The sequence below is a fragment of the Corvus cornix genome, chromosome Z (assembly GCF_000738735.6).
Source record: "Corvus cornix cornix isolate S_Up_H32 chromosome Z, ASM73873v5, whole genome shotgun sequence".
NCBI lineage: Eukaryota > Metazoa > Chordata > Aves > Passeriformes > Corvidae > Corvus > Corvus cornix.
Genome location: NC_046357.1, coordinates 13817859 through 13837445, shown reverse-complemented (window position 1 = coordinate 13837445; position 19587 = coordinate 13817859). Strand labels below are relative to the sequence as shown.

Here is a 19587-nt window from a genome sequence, read left to right as displayed (position 1 = left end):
TTAACAAAAGCTGCTCTTTTATTTCCTGAAAAGGTAGTTTAATACTTAGTGCTCTCTTTGTAAGTGCTCTAGATAGAAAAAGAATTACAATCAGCATATGGAGTCCAGTTCTATCTTCTCAGCTGGAAATTATTTCAGATAGCTAGAGAGACAAGACATTCACCAGCTTATGAACCTTCTTATTTTAAAGTGATATTACATTTTTTAAGCAGTAAAGACAAAGACCCCACATTTTCGAACTATTAAAGCAAAAAAGTGTTACTTTTAGCAACAGGGTTTAAACACTGTACAGCGACCATAACAACAGACATATTAAAAAATATAAAAGTAATTTATTAAACCACAGATGGAAGTTATTATGGTTTAGGTTACTAAATTGCAACATAAAAAAACCCACTTCCCAAACATAATAGAAAGTTATGCAAATATTCATGCAAACTCAAATTACATGATACACATGAGAAACAAACCAGTTCCAGTCCCACAAGCAAAACCCTATGTGGTAGCATCCCTTACTCTTTCTTTTCTGACACTTTAATAAAACGACTGTCAATAATATAAGCTAACTTCCCCTTTCACTGCAGATTTCTTCTTCCACCTTTTAAACTAGTAAGCACAGAACACAAAGCTTTAAAAGCTGTCCTACTTAGGTTTGCCCCAAAATGCTTTTCCTACTAGATCTATTATTTCTAACCAGAGAAGTCATCCTTTGCAGTTAGTAATTGCTATGTAATCAGAAGCACGAGCATGTATTTTTCAGCATTCCCATTCAAATCTGCATGCTAAAATCTGTTACTGAAGAAAAAAGTAATGCTTCAATATTCTTCTCTGCCAAAGACATGTGGGATATGAAATGAGGCAATCAGGCAGTAACTAGAAGAATTTAAGCCCTTTTAAGGCAGCTACAGAAGGAAAGTATCTGATGAAGGAACAAACCCATTACAAAAGTCTATTTTAAGAGCTTAGAAAGTGAAGTATACCCCTTGGGGGGATAGATGACTCACTCAGAAGGTAACAACAGATTTACCTTGGAAGAATCATGGCTCCTTTCCCACTGTTCTAAAGCCAGCATTTTTTTCTTAGTAGCTTCTTTCTTCTTTTCTAACTAAAATAAAATAAAATAAAATAAAATAAAATACAGTGAGGGTAATTCACCAAAAGCTCTAACAGCCACTATGCTCAATAACCAGAATATTTCTCAAAGAAATGTATCATTATTAAAAAGCAGAACATGAAATCCCCAGTTGCAGCAAACCTTCCTTTACCCTCACTGACCTGTAATTTAGGAATTCAGCTGTAAAAATAAACTTGGTGCTTGCTTTGGAGGAAATGCTGCAGGTGGGAGAAATTAACCCATTAAGAGCCAGCATAAAATGTTTGTTTTAGTCAGTTTGACTTATGTCAAGGCTGAAAGACTTGATTAAAAATGCATAAAGAATTGTTGATTTTAATAAACAATTCCTTGATGATTTGATTAAAACCTGAGCACTCTTTGTGTACCAAGTGTTGAACTGTAAAAAAGCAAAGCATACAGGGATTACAAACACCTAAACTATCATTATACTTCTAATATGAAAAGTTAGTGAAAATTAGTTGGAAAGAGTAACTATGTTTTCTTACAGATTAATATTACATATTTGGAAGTGATCTTGTGTGGAATAGTTTTTTTTGTTGTTGTTGTTGGAGTTAAGCATTAAGTATTACAATACCATCTGTTCATCTTCCACAATTACGTGGCTTGACAAGCCTGGTGTTTGTGCAGTGGTGATAATTACTCTATTGCCTGCATATGATTTACTGTGCTTTGATTCTTGTATAAACAACCATATTTTTATCTTCCAAAGATCAGACATGTAGTAAGAATTGTATATTTTTCTATTTTTCTTTTCATTCTGCAACCTACATGACACTGTGAAACTGCAAGTTACCAAGGATTATTTAGATGAGTACACTTCCTATTTCTGGTATTTCCTTCCTGTTTTCCTGCTATTAAAGTGAAGAAGTGAAAGCCACTTCTCACACCAAAAGCCAGTTTACTTCATGATGGGGGCTCCAAGGACCTCATGGATCCCCTCTAAAAACCTCTTTGCCCACCTCTTTTAAGTACTTTTTCAGAAACACTGCTTAGGACGTGCAGCTACTCTTGCTGAATTTGGGGGATTATTCCCTCTTGAATCATGATGTTTGCCCTTCTGGCCCATATTAACAAAGAGAGATCTTTGCAATTTAAAAAAGCCAAAGACTTTTTATTTTAAACACTTTATTAATAGGTGCTTGTTATTTAAATGATGGAGGCCGATCAGCCACTACCTCACTCTGCCTGCCCCAATTTTATCTGGAAGCTAGGATTGGGATTATAGTCCACTTCCTATTTCTTATAGTTTGCTTGCACTTTTTACAAAAAGTTTGCACTCACATGGTAGCAAAAGCATAAGTCTAGCGTTAGTAGGAAAGAGAAAAGTACTAAACTGGTACTGGGTGTCTGAAGAACTGTCACTGCTCAGAACACAGCTACATGACCCATTGCCATGAACTGTGACCAGCAAATAGGAACAAGCCGAGTTAGTTTTGTGTGAATTATGACTGTATTTTAATGTAACTCCCATCATCAACTGAAAGGCTGAAATAGGTAGCACAGAAGACAAAACATGAAGCCACTTTGTGCTCCGACAGCATGCCTGGCCTGCTGCAGTCTGCAAAGGCTGCTAAAAGTTGCCTCTTACAAAACTGGGGGCAGAGGGCCCTTTCCTCGTCTCCCTTCCATTTTGCTGTGTCTTAGAAGCAGAACTCGTTTAGGCGAACTAAACCTTTTCAAGTCCTCTTCAGCAGGGTGCTCGGGATGCATGACCCTATGAACACGCTACAGAAAAAAGCAACACTGACAGTATGTTTTCAAGCTCTTTATTTGCTTGGACAGTTTTTAAAAAGACAGTGTTTAAAAGAGGTGCTGAGACTGCTTTAACCTTCCATCCGCGGTGCTTCAGCCCCGAGGTGCCTGCCCGGACGGGTGCTCTGATGGTCCCCAGCTGCAAAGCCACGCGGTAAGAGAAGGAAACCCGGGTCACCGGTGGCGGAAGGGGGATCTGCTGGCAGAAGGGGAACCATCAGAAGGGGTTCCCGAGCGGCGCCCCAGGTGTGGCGGGGCCGCGGTTTCGCAGCAGCCACACCCCGCCTCACGCCGCTGCCCGGGCGGCTCCAAGCGGCATCGAGGAACCGCTGCAGCGCGTGAAAAAACCCTCCTATTTATGAATTATTGTAGGGGCTTTTTTCAGCCTGAAGAAGACTAAGGGGAGACTTCAGAGAACCACAGAATCAATTTGTAAAAGACCTCTGAGAGCACCGAGTTCAACTTACTCAACACCACCACCTCAAGCACCAAGTGCCACGTCCAGTCTTTCCTTCAACACCTCCAGGGACAGTGACTCCACCACCCCCCTGGGCAGCCCATTCCAATGTCTAATCGTTTCTGTGAAGAAGTTTTTCCTAATGTCCATCGCAGTCTACAGCTTCCTCGCGAGGGGAAGCAGACGGACAGGTACCACCGATCTCTTCACTCTCGTGGCCAATGACGGGGAGATTTAAGCTGGATATCAGGAAAAGGTTTTTCACTCAGAAGGTGGTTGGGCACTAGAACAGGCTCCCCAGGGAGGTGGTCACAGCACCAAGAAGCGTTAGGACAACGCTGTCAAGACACACAGTGTTACTCTTGGGGTGTCCTGTGCAGGGCCAGGAGTTCGATTCGATGTTCCCTGTGGGTCTCTGCCAACTTGGGATTTGCTGCGATCCTGTAAAATCTCCTTTCCAGCACTATGATCCCTCCCCCGCCCCTCACAGGAGGCGGGAACGGGCGACGAAAGGGACAAAGCGCCGCGTCCCCTTTAAAGCTGCCCCCCGCCCCCCCCCCCCCACGTGAGCGGCCCGGGGCGGGCGTTCCGAGCCGCGTCAGTTCCGTCTGTGTCGCGGTGCAGAGGAGCCACGCGCGGAGCAGGACGTGAGTGCCGGGTCCCCCCGCGCGCCCCTGCCACGCCGCCATCTTCTCCGGCGTGCCCCCTCCCACGGCCCCCGCCGCCACCGCCGCGGCACCTCCCGGCCTGATCGGGACAGCCGCAGCCGGGCGGCGCCGAGGCGAGGCTTCCTCTTGTTCTTCGAGTGCCCGCGGTGCCCAGCGGGAGAGATACCCCGCTGTGGGGCGGAGGAGCGAGCCGCCGCTGCCGAGGGAGAGCTGCCATGTTGGGGGGCACAGAGCCTGATTGAGGGAGAAGATGGCGCCCGGCCGCGCTCCCCCCCCGCGCCGGCAGCAGACCCGGCCCGCCGGCGACCCCTGGGCCGCTGGTTACCTTGCTGTCCTTTTCTTCCGCCCTGCCACCGGTAACCCGCATTCCCTTCGCCGCCGCCTTGCCCCGGGAAGACTTGGGCGTTCTCACCCGCCCACCCCCTCGCCCCCATCCTTGTTCGGGTTTCGAGTGTTTTTCTCGGGGGGCGACAGAAGCCATGGAAAAGAGGAATAGGGGAGGAAAATGGCGGCTGGGATCCGCCTACCTGGAGTTCCGGGCTCGTCTTCCTTTCCTTACCTTCCCTCGCTTTCCCTTGGCCGGGCTCATCCCGGCCCCCTCCCCGGCGCTGCGGTGTCTCCTCACGCTCAGGCTCTCCCGGAGGGCACCCACCACCCCACATCCCTTTTTCCTCCAGTTTCCGCCCACACCTTCCTCCATATTGTCCCTTTCTCCTTCTTACGCGGACCCCGGGGTCATCCCCGCGAAACATCGTTTGGCTCGCCAACTCAGTGTCATCCGTTTGCTCATTTTCACATTGTCCCATTCCAGCGCTCCTCTGCTCCATCCTAGAGCGTGGAGTGCGTGTGCTTCCTTCACACCCTGTGTCCTGTGCCGTGCTGCAGCTTCCGTCCTTGTGCTACAAGCTATTACCACAGGTTTTGCCCTACTTTAGAACCGCGTCGATCCATTAGCATTATTGGGGCTCTGGTTTGGTTGTTTTGTGTTGTTTTTTTTCATTTGCATACGTGGGGGTGTTTTTTCACTGCCCGTTTAAGAACACACTTATTCCTTTTTTCTTTTCTGAGATACTCTGTAATATTATCTTGGCCTTTCCTAGCTGAAGTTTGTATTATACACTTTCAGGGATGCTTAATTTTATTCTGAAAAAACAAATGAGCTGTGTATTTGTTACAAAGAGTTTCTAGCAGCAGGGAAGATGTGTAACCGCTATATCTAACCACATGTTTGCATACCAGGGTGATGTGCGAGGACACCTGGCAGCACGCATTCAAGGAATGCTCAATGTCTGCTTGTCTGGCAAATTAATAGACTCCAGTGACTGATGTGTTGAAACGCCAGTTAAAAATACTAATTGCAGTGCTGTAGCTCACTGTAACTGAGGTGTGTTTTGGACTGTTAGATTATAGGTGGAAGCTCGAGTGTCACGTGTGTGACAGTTGTGCAGCATGTTGCTTGCAAATCCACCTGGGTGAAATACCCATGTCAGAGTATAGATATTGTTGGGGTGTTAATGATTCATATTTGTGGATTTAACAGAAAGGATTCAGCTGGAGGGCAGTATTACATTGTGTATTTTATGTTGTGAGTTTTGCTGTGTCTGGGGATATATGAAAATTGTGAGAAGTCGTTGTGCTGTAAACAGTTCAGAAGCCAAACCGCTGCATTTAATGTGCCCTAAACGTGTTTCAATGCAGCTGCAGCAAAAAAGGGGAAGATATATATATATATATGAGGAAAAAATGCTTGATACTGCATCTACAATGTGTATTAAAGCTTAAATGAAAAGGCAAGAAAGTGTTTAGGAGGGCTTAAAGAAGATGAGCCAGTACAAACAGGTTTGAAGATTGCTTTCCAGCCAAAATGGAATATCATTCCTTATATAGTGTTCTCATGTTATTTTTCTTTTCCCAGAATGCCTAAATCAAAGGAACTTGTATCTTCAAGCTCATCTGCCAGTGATTCAGATAGTGAAGTTGACAAAAAGGTGAACATTATATACAGTTCATTACTGTATTAACTGTTTTGTTTCAGGCTGGGGTTAAGGAAATAGGTGAGCATATGTCACAACATGCATGTCATTCCATATGATTTATCAGACACTTTAAGGAACTTTCTGTTCCACCCACCCACCTCAACAACTACAACAACAAAAAACAAACAACCCACCTTCCAAGTTTGGGTGGATTGCATAATTTTTGCCCTGAAGAAAAGTTTTCTTCTTCAGTTGCATTTTGTTTTCTTCATGCCATTCCATATGATAATTGCAAGTTCCCAGTAATTCTTTGCTGCTTTGTGGCAAGCTTCTGAAGGCTTCCGAAGAAGAATTTGGACTTACTTTCAGAACATGCCCACAGCCACACACTTCCGTTTTAATATTTGGTTACTTCTCCATAACAAAAATCTGCCCTGTGTTCCTTGTGTTGCTTGCTCATCTTGTTTGCATGGATTTTTTTCTCTGCTTCTTTTTCTTTTATTTGCTGTTTTATCATCTGCTAGTTTCTCACTTAAAAGCTGAGCCAACCTGAATGTCTTTGAGTTGATAAGTTTTAAGATGACTGTTTCAAATTTATAAATTGAATGTTTCCCTTTAATTTTAATAGTTACTAAAGATAGAAGTTTGCACAGATGTGCCAATCATTATGAACAAAATCAGAAAAAACTAGTTAATTTATCTTTTTAAGAAGTGCTAGGTGGTAACAGGGACACCAGGTCTTTTCATGTAGTACAGTGCATGAAGAGGTTTGGTCTCCTATTTCTAAGTGAGTAGAAATAGTAACTTTGTAGCTTCTCTGGTTAATCTGATTTACAGGTGATACTGTCTGAATCCTTTAAAAAGTTGCATAATTTATCATGCTGTGTACAGTGACTGGATGCTTATTAAAAAAACAATTGTCTGATAGAGGTGGTTTCCAGATCCTTCATTCATTATCTTATCTACGGTTTTTTTCTTTTTTTGGAGGTGTTGCAAGCTGTTCTGTACTTTTTGGTCCGTTTAGTGGAAAAGAAGATGCCATTTCCATCAGACTTAAAGTTTTTCGTAAAACTACTGAACTGACAGTGTTACTGTGCAGAAAGAGAAGGATTTTTGAAATTTATTTTGATCTGATTAAATTCTCTTTAATGCCAAAGTATTATGGTAAACTTCACTGAGAACAGAATCAGGCTCGTTTTGAAGTTTTTAAAACTCCAGTCTAAATGTACAGTGTTAGATTCCTGCCTTCACAGCAAGAAGGTGGAAAAGTGCATTGCTTGGTAGTAGTCTGTGACATATAATGTAAACTTACCTGTAGCGTACAGAGTGATTGTGGCTCATGCTTTTCTTTTTTTATTTTGCTCCAAGGCAAAGCGGAAAAAGCAAGTAACTCCAGAAAAAACTGTAAAGAAACAAAAGACTGGTGAAAGTTCAAAAGGTGCAGCTTCTTCTAAGCAAAGTGGTAACAGAGATGAGAATATGTTTCAGGTAAAATTGATGACTCATAAAACGTGGTTAAGGTAACATGTTACATCATATGCTGTATAAATTTTACGAGGTGATGTGAATTTCTTAACAGTGTAGTGCTTGGCCTCCTGAATCTTTGGAAGGGGTTATGATGCTGGCATTTAGATGAGATGCTCAGAAAAGCATGGTCAGATTTCAACAGAGTAAAAGAATCTGAGTGGTATCAATTGATCTAATTCTCATGACTTTGTTCCTGGTAGCTCTGGGTAGTCATTTTGTCAGTAAATACAGCACTTACCATCAGTATACTTTAAATATTAGATCAGGTTTGTCTCTACATGGAAATGTTTTTTTAATTAGGGCTCCTGAAAAAAATGTTCTTGGAAACCAAAGTGTGGACTCTTTGTTCCTATTTAACTAGGTCAAGGGCAATTTGGCCTCCTGTATTATGACAGCATCTTGGAATAAGTTTTGTTTGTTCCTTTATGTTATGATGTAGGGTTTTATCACTGAACATCCATAAAGATAGTAACTTGTGGTATTGCCCTGTTTTTAAGATGGGATGAATGTCTGTTTTTCAGTGGAAAGATGCATTTGTGAATTCAGGGTATTGCAGTTCCCGGGGTTAGCTGAGGCAGTAGCAGTGTGTGCTGAGAGAGCTGATACACAGCTCAGAATTAGCTGTATTGGGGGTGTGGATCAAGATCTGTTACAGGTCTCTGACTAGCTGGCTGGAAAGGAACTTAAATTCTTGAGGCTTTGATTTTCAAGTTTGTAAAAAGGTGTGGGAAAGGTGCCTAATGAGATGACCCAAGCACAGAGTAATGTAAATGAAATGGTTCTCGGCTGTAGCTGTGTGAAGTAATACAGGGGAAGAAAAGTCTCTTCTAGAGAGAAGACCTGCTTAACTGATACTGTGATACAGGGCAGTTATTTTTAATGTCTCAATTCTTACTTCTCCTCCTATGTTCAGGAGGGAGAGCTTCACTTGAATGCTATGTTTGGACTTCTGTATTGAAGGAAGTTTATAGTATTTTTAGTTCTACTTGGGCATGCTTTGAACCTTGTAGGAAAAATGAAATAGTGAATTCTACAACTTACAAGGTGAACTGCAGGTAGAACTCTGTAATAAAGAACTATGTATAAACTTAATGCTATGTTTGTAGTAAGTTCAGAAATTCCAGTTGCTATGGTTTTAGTAAGTTCAGAAATTCCAGTCTTGGAGAAAACTTAAAATTTTTAGTGTTCCCCTGATGCAAAAACACACCCAGACCTTTTCAAATAAAAAATGAAAGTATGCATGCTCTGGTTTCCTGAAACCTTTTCGACCTAAGATAATAAAAAGTTACTAAAAACAGACAGTAGAGGACTCCTATTACTCAGATAAGAACAGGGTTCTTCTGGTGTTGAGTAGAATACAGATCTTTGAATATCACCTTGACCTAAAATATCAGCGTTACCCAGTCTGTGCCTGTCTTTTAAGTAATCGACAATAAAATATTTTTTAGATTATTCATTGTTATGTATAGCATTGTCTGCTTTTGTACTCTACGTAACTTCTGTGCAGTAACTAACATGCAGATGTTTAAGTATAGAAATAAAACTACAGTAGGTCTGAGGATACTCCTGGTTCCTGCCCCCCTACCCAGGGCTCATTAATTTTTTAGATACAGTTTTGTTTGTTCTAGGCTTCTTAGTGATACTAGAAACGCCTTTCTGGAGACCTTCTCTCCCATGGCAGTAAAATGATCTCTTACGTGAAAGTGGCTTTGCAGTATAACTTTACAAGTGTGGCTTCAGCTGATGGAAATCAGGTTGTAAAGCCTTCATAGGATAGTCACAAGTTCTATGGTGTCCATATTGTGTGTGGGAGTGGCTGCAAATGATGTGAAACCAAGAGTCTTCTTGTTCTACACCCTCAGGCTGTGTTCTTGAAGCATACAGATTCCCTTAATATAGAGCTGATTGTGTCTGTTGTATTAAGAAGATTCAGCGTTTTCCTAAATATGTACATTTTATATTTTTGTTTGAGTTGGTTGGTGTAATGGTTTTTTGGCAACTACTTACAAAGAATAGTGCTAATGTAAGTAGAAGAGAATTCATTCAATATAAGAGACAAGGTTTATATGTTTACATGTCTTGGCCTTACTAGGTTTTATAGGGAACCAACCTAGTGTACCCTGCAGCTTGATAACAGATCTGTGTGCTGTTAGGATGCTGAAATTTATGTTACTCCCATATGTGATGTATTACTCGAGGCCCTAAGGACAGGCATTATTTGTGTTCATGTGGAAGGGTTTAGCCTTGATGTATTAGATTCCTGTCTCTGGCTTCAAGCCAACCTGAGCTCTGCACCATGTGCTTTGGTTAGTTTGACTAATCGTATCATCTACCTGTGCCTGATTTGGATAAGGTTTGTCAGGATGCATTAATGACTACCCAGAGCAGAACCGCACTGCATGATCATGCATTTAACTGAAATTGTTACTTCAGAAGTTATCTCCGTATTCTGTCCACCTTGCAAGCCCTTATTTTTTTTGAGTTTTGACCATATTTGGTATTTAGCTTGTGAGAAATAAGTTTGTTGATTTTTCCCGTGTAAGTTATCAGTGTCTTTATCATAGGCTGGTGAAAGAAGGTCAGCATAAATTTATGATGCTCTGAAACTGTGATTGGTTTAGCACACTAATTATGAAACTTAGGTGGTCACCAATGCATTTTGCAATTTGCTTTGTTGCAGATCTCACTATTTACAGGAGTCTTGTGCTCCTTTGAATGCTTTACATATGGTTATTGGCTAGGGAAGAGAGAGGGTTTGTTGCTGTTTAGGCTTGCACTGTGTGTTTAATCCAGAAAAACTGGATTTAGGAAAAAGGATGAAGAAGGTGCTTGCTGAAGCTCACAGGAAATCAGTTGCATATCTATAAATGAACAGAGACACAGTTGAGTGCTTTTTATTCTAAGAAACAGAAACCTGGAAATAATGTTTTTAATGTCTTCTGATTTATGTAAGTCAATTGCGTAGTATAATGTAAGGATGTATAGTATTTAATAAAAAGTGTATGAACTTCTCTGTGAAGGCTGAACTGCACTAAGTACTCTTATAAATTGTCATGACTTGTGGTTTAATCCCAGCCAGCAGCCAAGCCCCAGGCAGCCACTCACTCACACCCCCACCAGTGGGATCGGGGAGAGAACTGGAAGGGTAAAAGCTGGAAAACTCGAGGGTTGAGATAAAGGCAGTTTATTAGGGAAAGCAAGAGCTGCACATGCAAGCAAAGCAAAACAAGGAGTTAATTCCCCATTTCCCATGGGCAGGCAGGAGTTCAGCCATCTCCAGGAGAGCAGGGCCCATCACATGTAACAGTGACTTGATAAGACAAATGTCATCATGCCAAACATGCCCCCTTTCCTCTTCTTCCCTCCACTTTGTAGACTGAACACGGTATCATACGGTCTGGAACATCCCTTTGGTCAGTTGGGGTCACCTCTCCCAGCTGTGCCTCCCCCAATCCCCCAAGCACCCCCAGCTTCCCTGCCAGTGTGGCAGTGTGAGAAGCAGAAACGACCTTGGCTCTGTGTAAGCTCTGCTCAGCAGTAACTAAAACATCTCTGTGTTATCATCACTGCTCAGGACAAATCCAAAACACAGCCCCATATCAGCCAATGTGAAGAAAATTGATTCTTCCCAATACAGCAACTTTTGGTATGCTGCTCTGCTTATGGAGATACAAAAATACCTTCCATCAGTGAAATTACTCTTAGGATTATCAGCAGCTTCATGAAGAAAAATTGTTCAGAAATGAACCTGTACCAGAGTTACAGGTAGCTAAATATCAAGAAACATCAATTTACTTAACTAGTTAAATCTAGATTTTTTTGGTGTGTTTTTAACTGTAGATGTTTGTTGGAACTGTACTTTAGAAGCCTATTTAAAAATTTTAGTAGTGGCAACTCTTGCATAGAGTTCAACTAAATATCTGAAATTTAATAAGAATATTAAGCTGAAATCTAGACATGATGTGAAATCTAACTTGGTTTCAGCATTTACATAGAGAAATACTTCCATCTAAGGCTTAATGATTGAATGAATGTGAACTTTACATTATTGCCCCTCACCTTACTGGAATTGAATTAAGACATAGAGTCTTTCTTACCCTTGAAATTGCATTCTAAACCCTTTTACTGTATTTGCAGCTGTGATCTGCTATATTGAATTAGATTTTATTTCTTACGACAAATCTGGAGTTACTTGGCAAGGCACTAATATTCTTCAATAGCCATGGAAAAAAAAAGGTGCTGCAGAGTGCTACTGCTTGAAGCTTTTCCTGGAGGTGACCTTAAAAGTTACTGGAGCGTAAAGGGTAAAACTAAGAAATGTTCTTCATGTTGGCTATTTAGGATATTCTTTGCCAGGAGTGCAGATGGACTTGGGCATGGTACCACGTTTGGTCTGAAAGAGCTAAGCTGCCATAATATTATACTTCTATTTTTGAATTTTAAAATTGTTGTGTAATTTTATCAGTTAAAAATACTGTCATATAAACAGTAACGTCTTACTAATTTTAAAGGATGATTTGAACTAGGAAAAGTGCTTCAGACTTACGTTATCTAAATATGTCCTATTTGTTTTTAAATCAATTTTAGATGTCATATAGCATGTGCAGAAGAAGAAAAACTTATTTAAGCAAACAAAGTATTCATGTTTCTATCTATTTTGTGAAATAAGAGCAATACACTTAAACATCTGTGAATTACTGTAGTTGGTTGGAGAGTTCTTCAGTCTTTCTGGTCAGACTTAATGCTAATTTTTGTGCCAGAAGTGTTGGCCTCTCCTTAAATTATATCAAAATGGAACATGCAGAGATAAAGGAAGTTGAAATTGGAAGGTAGCATTTTACCAGGAAGAAGTATTTTATTTTAAAAATGTTTACTTTAGAATCTGTTCTTTCATTATAAAATGTATCCAGGAGGTGCATACAGTATTCTAAGGATTTCTTAGAATTGCAAGAAACTGTATTTGGTTATGTTTTAATTATCTAATTTCTGGGTCTCAAATTCACCTTGTACTTGGAATTTATGTAAATAGATTTTTTTTTTAATCATATTTGGAAAGATCTTGAATAAGCCAAAATATGTAGTGTATTGCATAGTTGGTGGTATGATGCTTCCCCAACTTTCCCCCACTCCACCCCCCCCAAAAAAGGAGGTGCCCATGTAATTCAGTTACGACACTGGTTTGAAAACTATGGCATTCCAAAATCCAAGTTCCACAATTTCATACTGTGCTATATGCTGGTAAACTTAAAAGATTAGACTGTTTTTGAACACCTGGTACGGTGATGTACCTATGAGGACTTGGGAGAGGGCATGGGACAGTTGGTGGGTAACGTTCATTTGCATCTGTATTTACTGTGTTAAAGGAAAAAAAAAGGGAAGGTATCACACATGAACATCTAATTTGCTTTCTGTACGTGTGGAATGGACTAAAATGTAGATTTGGGAGTAGAGCTCCCTTTCTCCTTCTTTGTTTAGAACTGTTGCAAAGAAAGGAAATACGTTTTTTCAGAAAACAGTAAATTCATTACTTGCAAGAAACAAGCATGTAAAGAATACAGGTATTTTTATTCTAGGAGGGCCACTTTTGCATTGACCACTGCCTGCTCAGCCAGTTTTAAGTCATTACTTATTAGCCTACTGACTACTCTGAATTAAGCTTTTAATCTAGCTGTTTCTGTGGTGTCTAAAATAAGCTGCAGTGTCACATGTCAAGAGTCTAATGCTGCTGGGGAAAGTGAATGCTCTAATACATAAAATACCTAAAAGACCTTTATATGTGTTTTGACAGATTGGCAAAATGAGGTATGTCAGTGTTCGGGACTTTAAAGGGAAAGTCTTAATTGATATTAGAGAATATTGGATGGATCAAGAAGGTGAAATGAAGCCTGGCAGAAAAGGTATTGTTCTGTTTCATGTTACTTCGTATTAAAACATGGCCTGTACTTTGCAGTAGAACTTCCTATATCATGTTTTTCTCCTTTGTTGGTACGTGATATTTACTTCCTTACCATTTATATTTTTGCAAAGAATTAGCTTTATCTGTAGATCATGGATAAAATCTTAAGTGGATTTATTGGCCTGAGTCCATTTTCCTAAACAGTTGCTCAATGATTTATGGAAAGCTAGGTGTCAAGTACAAGCAAATTTGGTAGGGGAGTTATAAACATGTTTATACCATAGCCATACTTCCCCCACACCCCCATTTGATTAGTTTAAGAGAATTTCCTCTATTATGGTTGGATTTATTATTTCAAACTGTAACTGAAAATATTTAATAATTTTTCTAAGATTTTAGTTTTGTTAAACCAACCGTGTCCTTCAGTTCCTATTAAATTTTAGATTAAAACAACCTAAACATTTAAAGTGACTAATTTTGAAAAAAAAAGTTTAAAAATACTTTAGTAGAGGGTGGAATATCTCAAGTGTACCAAGTTAGTAATCTGCAGCACAGCACAAGCCTCTGTACCTCTAGTTGCACAGCTGCTTCTCATGGCAGGGCTTCACTGTGAACCACTTTCAGAACTTTCACATCTCAAGATGGGGATTGCAGGACAGTTGTAGTAGTAGTGCTGTGCTTAATGTTATGTTGCTTCTCTTTGAAAAGCCTACTTTTTATCTGTTTTCATATAGCATCAGTGAAAGGTAAGTGTGAAACATTCTGCCCTGGGGATTCACAGAACCACAGAATGGTTTCACTTGGAAGGGACCTTGAAGATCACCTCATTCAACCCCCTCCCTGCTGTGGGCAGGCACACCTCCCACTAGACCAGGTTGCACAGAGACCCCATCCAGCCTGGCCTTGAACACTTCCAGGGATGGGGCATCCACAGCTTCTCTGGGCAACCTGTGCCAGTGCATCACTACACTCACAGTAAAGAATTTCTTCCTAATGCCCAATCTAAATCTACCCTCTTCAGTTTGAAGCCATTCCCCCTTGCCCTGTCACTACATGATGTTGCAAAAAGTCCTTCCCCAGTCTTATGTATTGGGAGGCTGCTGAGTTTGAAGAAATTCAATGTACAATCACCATAAGGTTTGTAACATTCTTTTGGTGTGTTCAGGAGCAACTCAGTAAACAGTCGTTTAGAAAGTTTGAGAAGCATTTTCAACATTTCTTAAATAACCACTGACACTAGGTTTGCGTGAACAGATGCACTGGTGCTCTACAGGAAAATTGCTTGTTTTGGATTTGTTGTTGCTAATTAACAAAAAAGGTTCCTCTAAGGACTTTACCTTCTGTGTTTCACGGTGGAATTTCAAATGGCAAGCTACAGTGGGATTTGATGGGTGGGCTAAGTGACAAAAATGGCATGATGTAGATAGAAATGTTTATCAATGCAGCAAGAGTCTGAACTTTATTGTGATAAAATTATTAATAATCTGATACAGTATGGGAGTCTAATATTTCCTTGATGCAGTCATAAGCTGCTTATCTAGCTGTCCTAAAACCAGGATAAGCAGTCAAAAATTTGTAATAAAACAAAAATAAACCGAGCAGTTTAAATTACTCTTAGTATCTCAAGCAGCAGATCTGAACTTTTTGTGGTTCATCTGGTCTGTTGTTGAGGACATCTTCATGACATTTAATCCTCTAATAGTGGTTAGTACACCTGACCTGTTTTCAGATGAGGCCTGCCCACCAAAGACTGGTGGAAGACTGCTTAGAGAAGCTCCATGTACACTACTTGCTGCTTAGAATTGTGGTGGTGCTCTGGTAAGACACTGATACTAAAAGAAAAGAAAAGGCTATGAGCTCCAGAAGTGGAATTCAAAGTTTCAGCTGTTTACAGGTCCTGCTCCACCTTCAGGGAGAAAGCAATGAAGGAAAACTATCACTGGGAGGGGAGAGTGGGAGTAACTAGTGGAAGAGCTTGGCAGGAGAAAGTATGGGAGGTATCCCTGGGAGCCTGCTCTTTCACAGAGTGGGTGTAGAAATTGTAGGGTAAGATAGAGTAGACCAAAAGCACAAATGAAACGTGCCTGTACTCAAGCTTGAGGAAGATGAGATCACATTTAGAATTGAAGTGATGGGTTGTGGGATACTGAATGATTATTGGTTGAATATCACTAGAAACTATAGTGAACTTGAAGTAAAAAGTAACTTCAGTGCTGGTTTGTGAGCGCTAGCAAGTGATACAGAGTCTCTCCAAGAGGTTACTTACAGCGTGTGTTATTTACAGTGCTTTAAGAAACAAAAGCGGGGAAAGCCTCCCAGAATTGCAGTACTTGAAAAAGGCACAGCAGACCTGTCTGCATAGGTGCAGCTTTTAGTAGCCAGTGATTTCTTGCTTATCACCCATGGCGTTTGTACTGCCTTCTGTCAAGGCCAGAGTTATATTTCACTTCTTGTGTTTAGTCTAGTACTTGTACAATTATTTGTTACACACATTTTCTTTGCAAACTTGTCTAGAGATAACCTATAGTTAAGTTGAACTGTTGGAAGTGGGTAGTTTCACTTTGTAACTAAGATGATTGTTGAAGTATCTCAGGCATTAATATTATAACACAGACTGTGTGTATATGAAAGCAGCCTTTATAATTATTGCACAAGATCCTGCACCACAATTTTCTTTTTGTCTTAAGTGTTTATTTTTAATGCTTTTCAGGTATTTCTTTAAATCCAGAACAGTGGAACCAGCTGAAGGAACAGATTTCTGATATTGATGATGCAGTAAGAAAACTCTAAAGACAGAGCCATACAAAAACTTATATCATTTAGTGGTATTAAGCAGTCTTTTTACATTGGCTTTAGTTTTCTAAAATATTGTTTTCCAAGCTATTGTATATTTGGATTGCAAAACAATTTGTAAGATGAATACTTTTTTTATGTGCATTAAAAGTGTATTCTGAGTGAGGCTATTTGTGTATACTTTACTAAAAGGAATTGTGTTGCTTTCACCCCATGGTGTAAAATAAACAAATCAAGTAATATGTAAAGCATACTTGTTTATGGCCTTTTGATTGAAGGTGTTTGCTGATAAGGCCACCTAATAGCTTTAGTCGTTGTATTTCAGTTTAGTTTACAGTTAATACGAATTTGTTTTCTGAGGGGATTTCTTAAAATGTCTCAAGTTCACTTCTATTGCATTTTCTTTGGTATTGCCCTGCAGCTTTCTGCTTTAAGACTTGATACAAACAGTGAATACTTGGAAAAACACATTTTTGTAGATAATTTTCAATACTGTATTTGCTAATTTACCCGATTTATTTAGATGTAAGCAGTCTTGAATATATAGCGTTTTTTGCATTACTTGCATGAGGGATTATGCTAAACAGTAACACTTGAACACAAAACACATGCTCTCTCTTCCCATTTTTCTACTGCTTGCTTGACCTAGAAAATACAAGTAGCCTTTTTCGTGGACTTTAGATGTGAAGCATAACTTCTACAGTAATAGACATATACCTCAGAGTAAGACAGTATTTCAAGGCTCCAGATGTGGTTATTAGTTAGTACACTTTCCAAAGTTTGCATTAAATTCATTCTGGAACACATACTAACCAGTTATTCTATAAAAAAGGAGCGGTTTACCTGTCTGCAGGATTTTTGTTCATTTGGAAGTATTGCTTAAACAATGATGCTTAAATTAGACTGTGACACAAGTTAAACAATCAAACAGGGTTAAAACTGCTGCAGCCAAAATGTCTGTCGGTCATATTTCTGCCCCATCCACTCTGCCTGCCCAGACCATTGAACTCGGGTTGCTTCCTGTGGCTTACGTGTGCACAGCTGGCTTATCTTTGTACAGAAGGCGCTTAGCGCGCACAGGGAGCTTACCCGGTACACGGCGGACCATGACCCAGCAAGCTTGGCTGGTCAGCCCTGGTACCTCCTGGACAGAAAAGCCTCTGCCCTGTGGAAGCTCTGTTACACAAGGTGCTGCCCTAGAGGAAGGGCTTCTTGGTGACACTGAGTCACAAACAATGGAAGGAAGAAAGGAGAATGTGATGGAGAACTTGGAGATGTAAGGGGCACACCAGGGTGAAAGTTAATGGTGCCAGAACAAAGTTGGCTGGCACGTAATAACTACACTGAAGAAACTGAAGCAGAGCTGGAGGAGTTAATTTTCTGACATAATTAAGCAAAGCAAGAAGATAAAACAACTTTATGAGAAAGGACCAGTGAATGTCCAACTTAATTAGTTTGGGTGTAATTTTCCCATTTGATGATAACATAGTCTCTAAACTTTGTATAGATAAACAGGATTTACTGTTTGTTTAGTTATGGAGCATTTTAATACAGTTTATATTGCAGTCAGGATTGTAAGTGCCATATGCAGTCTTGTTTATGTGCTGCAGAGTTCATAATTCAATGCTAATAGGTATTAAAGGCTGAGGAAGAGAGACTTCATCAAATTGTGCATATTACTTAAGTATGTCACATATCTTCACCTTCTTTTTAACTTACCCATTGTTGACATATTACAAATTAAGATCTGTTTTTGTACAGCTCAAGAAATTTTAAATTTGTAGGAGCTGCTTGAGGATGAATAAAAGGGTGAAGAGATGTTTGTGGTAGCAGATGTGGTTTTGGGCACAACATTCCTTTTTGAGTGACTCTTTAACAACATATAGGGCTATTTGGACCAAATAGAATGAATACGAAATAGCTGCTAAAATTTTACAGATAAGTGAGTGAAATAAATTGCTTCAGATCACTATAGACAGGTTCTAGATGTTTTTTATTGCAATATATATAATGTGATTTTGTTCTTTCAAGTCTGAAATTTTGCAACCATATTTAATGCATTTTACCTCAAAACTTCCAAGTGGCTACTTAACAGTGCATGATTATATTGGAGGGAATATTGTCCTCACTTAGATTACTGTGCTAATAGGTCAGTTGTGTTCAGGAAGGTGGAAAATTTGGGGAGAGTAAGTGAAAAAGTTTAATAGAGTGATTAGTTTTCATGTGGAAATTGCTGGTAGAGGTATTCAAAGAAATTAGTATTTGTTAACCATGAACTATGAGTTATTAGTAGGTATCAAAAGAGACAAGTCAGTTTCACAAATGAACTCAAAATGGGATGAGTTGATCAGGTGACTGATACACTTGTGAGATGGTAATATGCAAGTAACCTCGACAGAAATGTGACACATTCAGTATTATTTTGAAATAAACAGCTGGTAGTCATTTGTCATGTGATCATCTGTAGGGTTTTTTTGAGAAGAAAATTCGAATCTTTTTAGAATAAAGATTATTTTCTTGCAGACAGTGTTAGCTAGGATGTGTGTAGAAGTGTTCATGGATGAAAATTGTGCATGTATGACAAGGCTGTTTAATGTGAGATAAAAGCGCTGCTCCCTCTCCCATTTAGGTGATGAAAGATACATTTGATTCTTGGTGTTTATGCAGGGCATATTAGCAATATGTTTTATAAATTAAGCCTACTGTGGAGCTTAGGGGAAAAAACACATCACAGAGCTGCCAAAGTACCGTATGTGTGTTAATCAAACTGTCATGTACCATGTTGCTCGTATGTGGAGATGTTCATCTTTAAAATAAACAGATGCAGTACTAATTTTGATATTTCTTTTAAAGAAAATAGCCCTGGTTATGTACGTATGTGATCTGTTAGCAAAAAAAAAAATTGACGATTGTAATTCTGGTAACTCAAATGTCTTATTGTTAGCCATGTGGAATGTTTCATGTTTAGCTCTGGTGGCATCCAATGCAGAGAGGCCACTGGAAATATGAGCCCTTCAACTGTAATTACCTTAATGTTCAAATAAAAAATAGTTAAACGGCATATGTGTAATAACAATTTGAACACTTGGAAATAAAAAAAGTCTTCTGTTGACATAGTGTTATTTTTAATAGAAATTTAGCTAGACTATAATGTTATGGTACCTGCTGTTTCTTTCTTGCAACAGTTGTAATTTGGAAATTTGAAAACTTCATTATCTTACATTTGGTTTATGTTGTGGGTGGGGAACTGATGGTGTAGCCCAGAGGGATAGAAATTTTTCACTAGGATAAAAAGGGCAACTATCATGTAAATACTGAAGCAATGGATACAAACACATTTTCAAGCATCAAATAGAAGGAAAGTGCCTGGTAAGTTGTTACTC

The 19587-nt window shown here is 39.7% G+C and overlaps 2 protein-coding genes across 4 annotated transcripts; one reads left to right on the top strand and one right to left on the bottom strand.

Annotated features, from left to right (window-relative positions):
• On the bottom strand, positions 1–4909 carry LOC109144054. 2 transcript variants are annotated; one of them, XM_039567505.1, is made up of 2 exons: positions 4338–4909; positions 1–1105 (listed from the first exon to the last, which is right to left on the bottom strand). In XM_039567505.1, the coding sequence occupies exons 1-2, from the start codon at positions 4837–4839 to the stop codon at positions 1080–1082; spliced, it is 528 nt and encodes a 175-aa protein (XP_039423439.1). In that variant the 5' UTR covers positions 4840–4909; the 3' UTR covers positions 1–1079. The 2 variants fall into 2 exon arrangements, with proteins under 2 accessions (XP_039423439.1, XP_039423438.1); XM_039567504.1 differs by lacking the exon at positions 1–1105 and adding an exon at positions 2342–3083.
• SUB1 (SUB1 regulator of transcription) lies at positions 3909–19316 on the top strand. 2 transcript variants are annotated; one of them, XM_039567506.1, is made up of 5 exons: positions 3909–3991; positions 5928–6000; positions 7357–7476; positions 13304–13412; positions 16122–19316. In XM_039567506.1, the coding sequence occupies exons 2-5, from the start codon at positions 5929–5931 to the stop codon at positions 16199–16201; spliced, it is 381 nt and encodes a 126-aa protein (XP_039423440.1). In that variant the 5' UTR covers positions 3909–3991; position 5928; the 3' UTR covers positions 16202–19316. The 2 variants fall into 2 exon arrangements, with proteins under 2 accessions (XP_039423440.1, XP_039423441.1); XM_039567507.1 differs by lacking the exon at positions 3909–3991 and adding an exon at positions 4156–4368.
• The last annotated feature ends 271 nt before the right edge of the window (positions 19317–19587 follow it).

Coding starts and splice junctions, on each gene's coding strand:
- LOC109144054 (XM_039567504.1), bottom strand. CDS start 4,839: ATGGAGCAGAGGAGCGCTGGAATGGGACAATGTGAAAATGAGCAAACG. Junction 3,084..4,337: donor CGGAAGAAAAGGACAGCAAG/GTAACCAGCGGC, acceptor TTCTGCCAGCAG/ATCCCCCTTCCGCCACCGGT.
- SUB1 (XM_039567506.1), top strand. CDS start 5,929: ATGCCTAAATCAAAGGAACTTGTATCTTCAAGCTCATCTGCCAGTGAT. Junction 6,001..7,356: donor ATAGTGAAGTTGACAAAAAG/GTGAACATTATA, acceptor TTTTGCTCCAAG/GCAAAGCGGAAAAAGCAAGT. Junction 13,413..16,121: donor AATGAAGCCTGGCAGAAAAG/GTATTGTTCTGT, acceptor AATGCTTTTCAG/GTATTTCTTTAAATCCAGAA.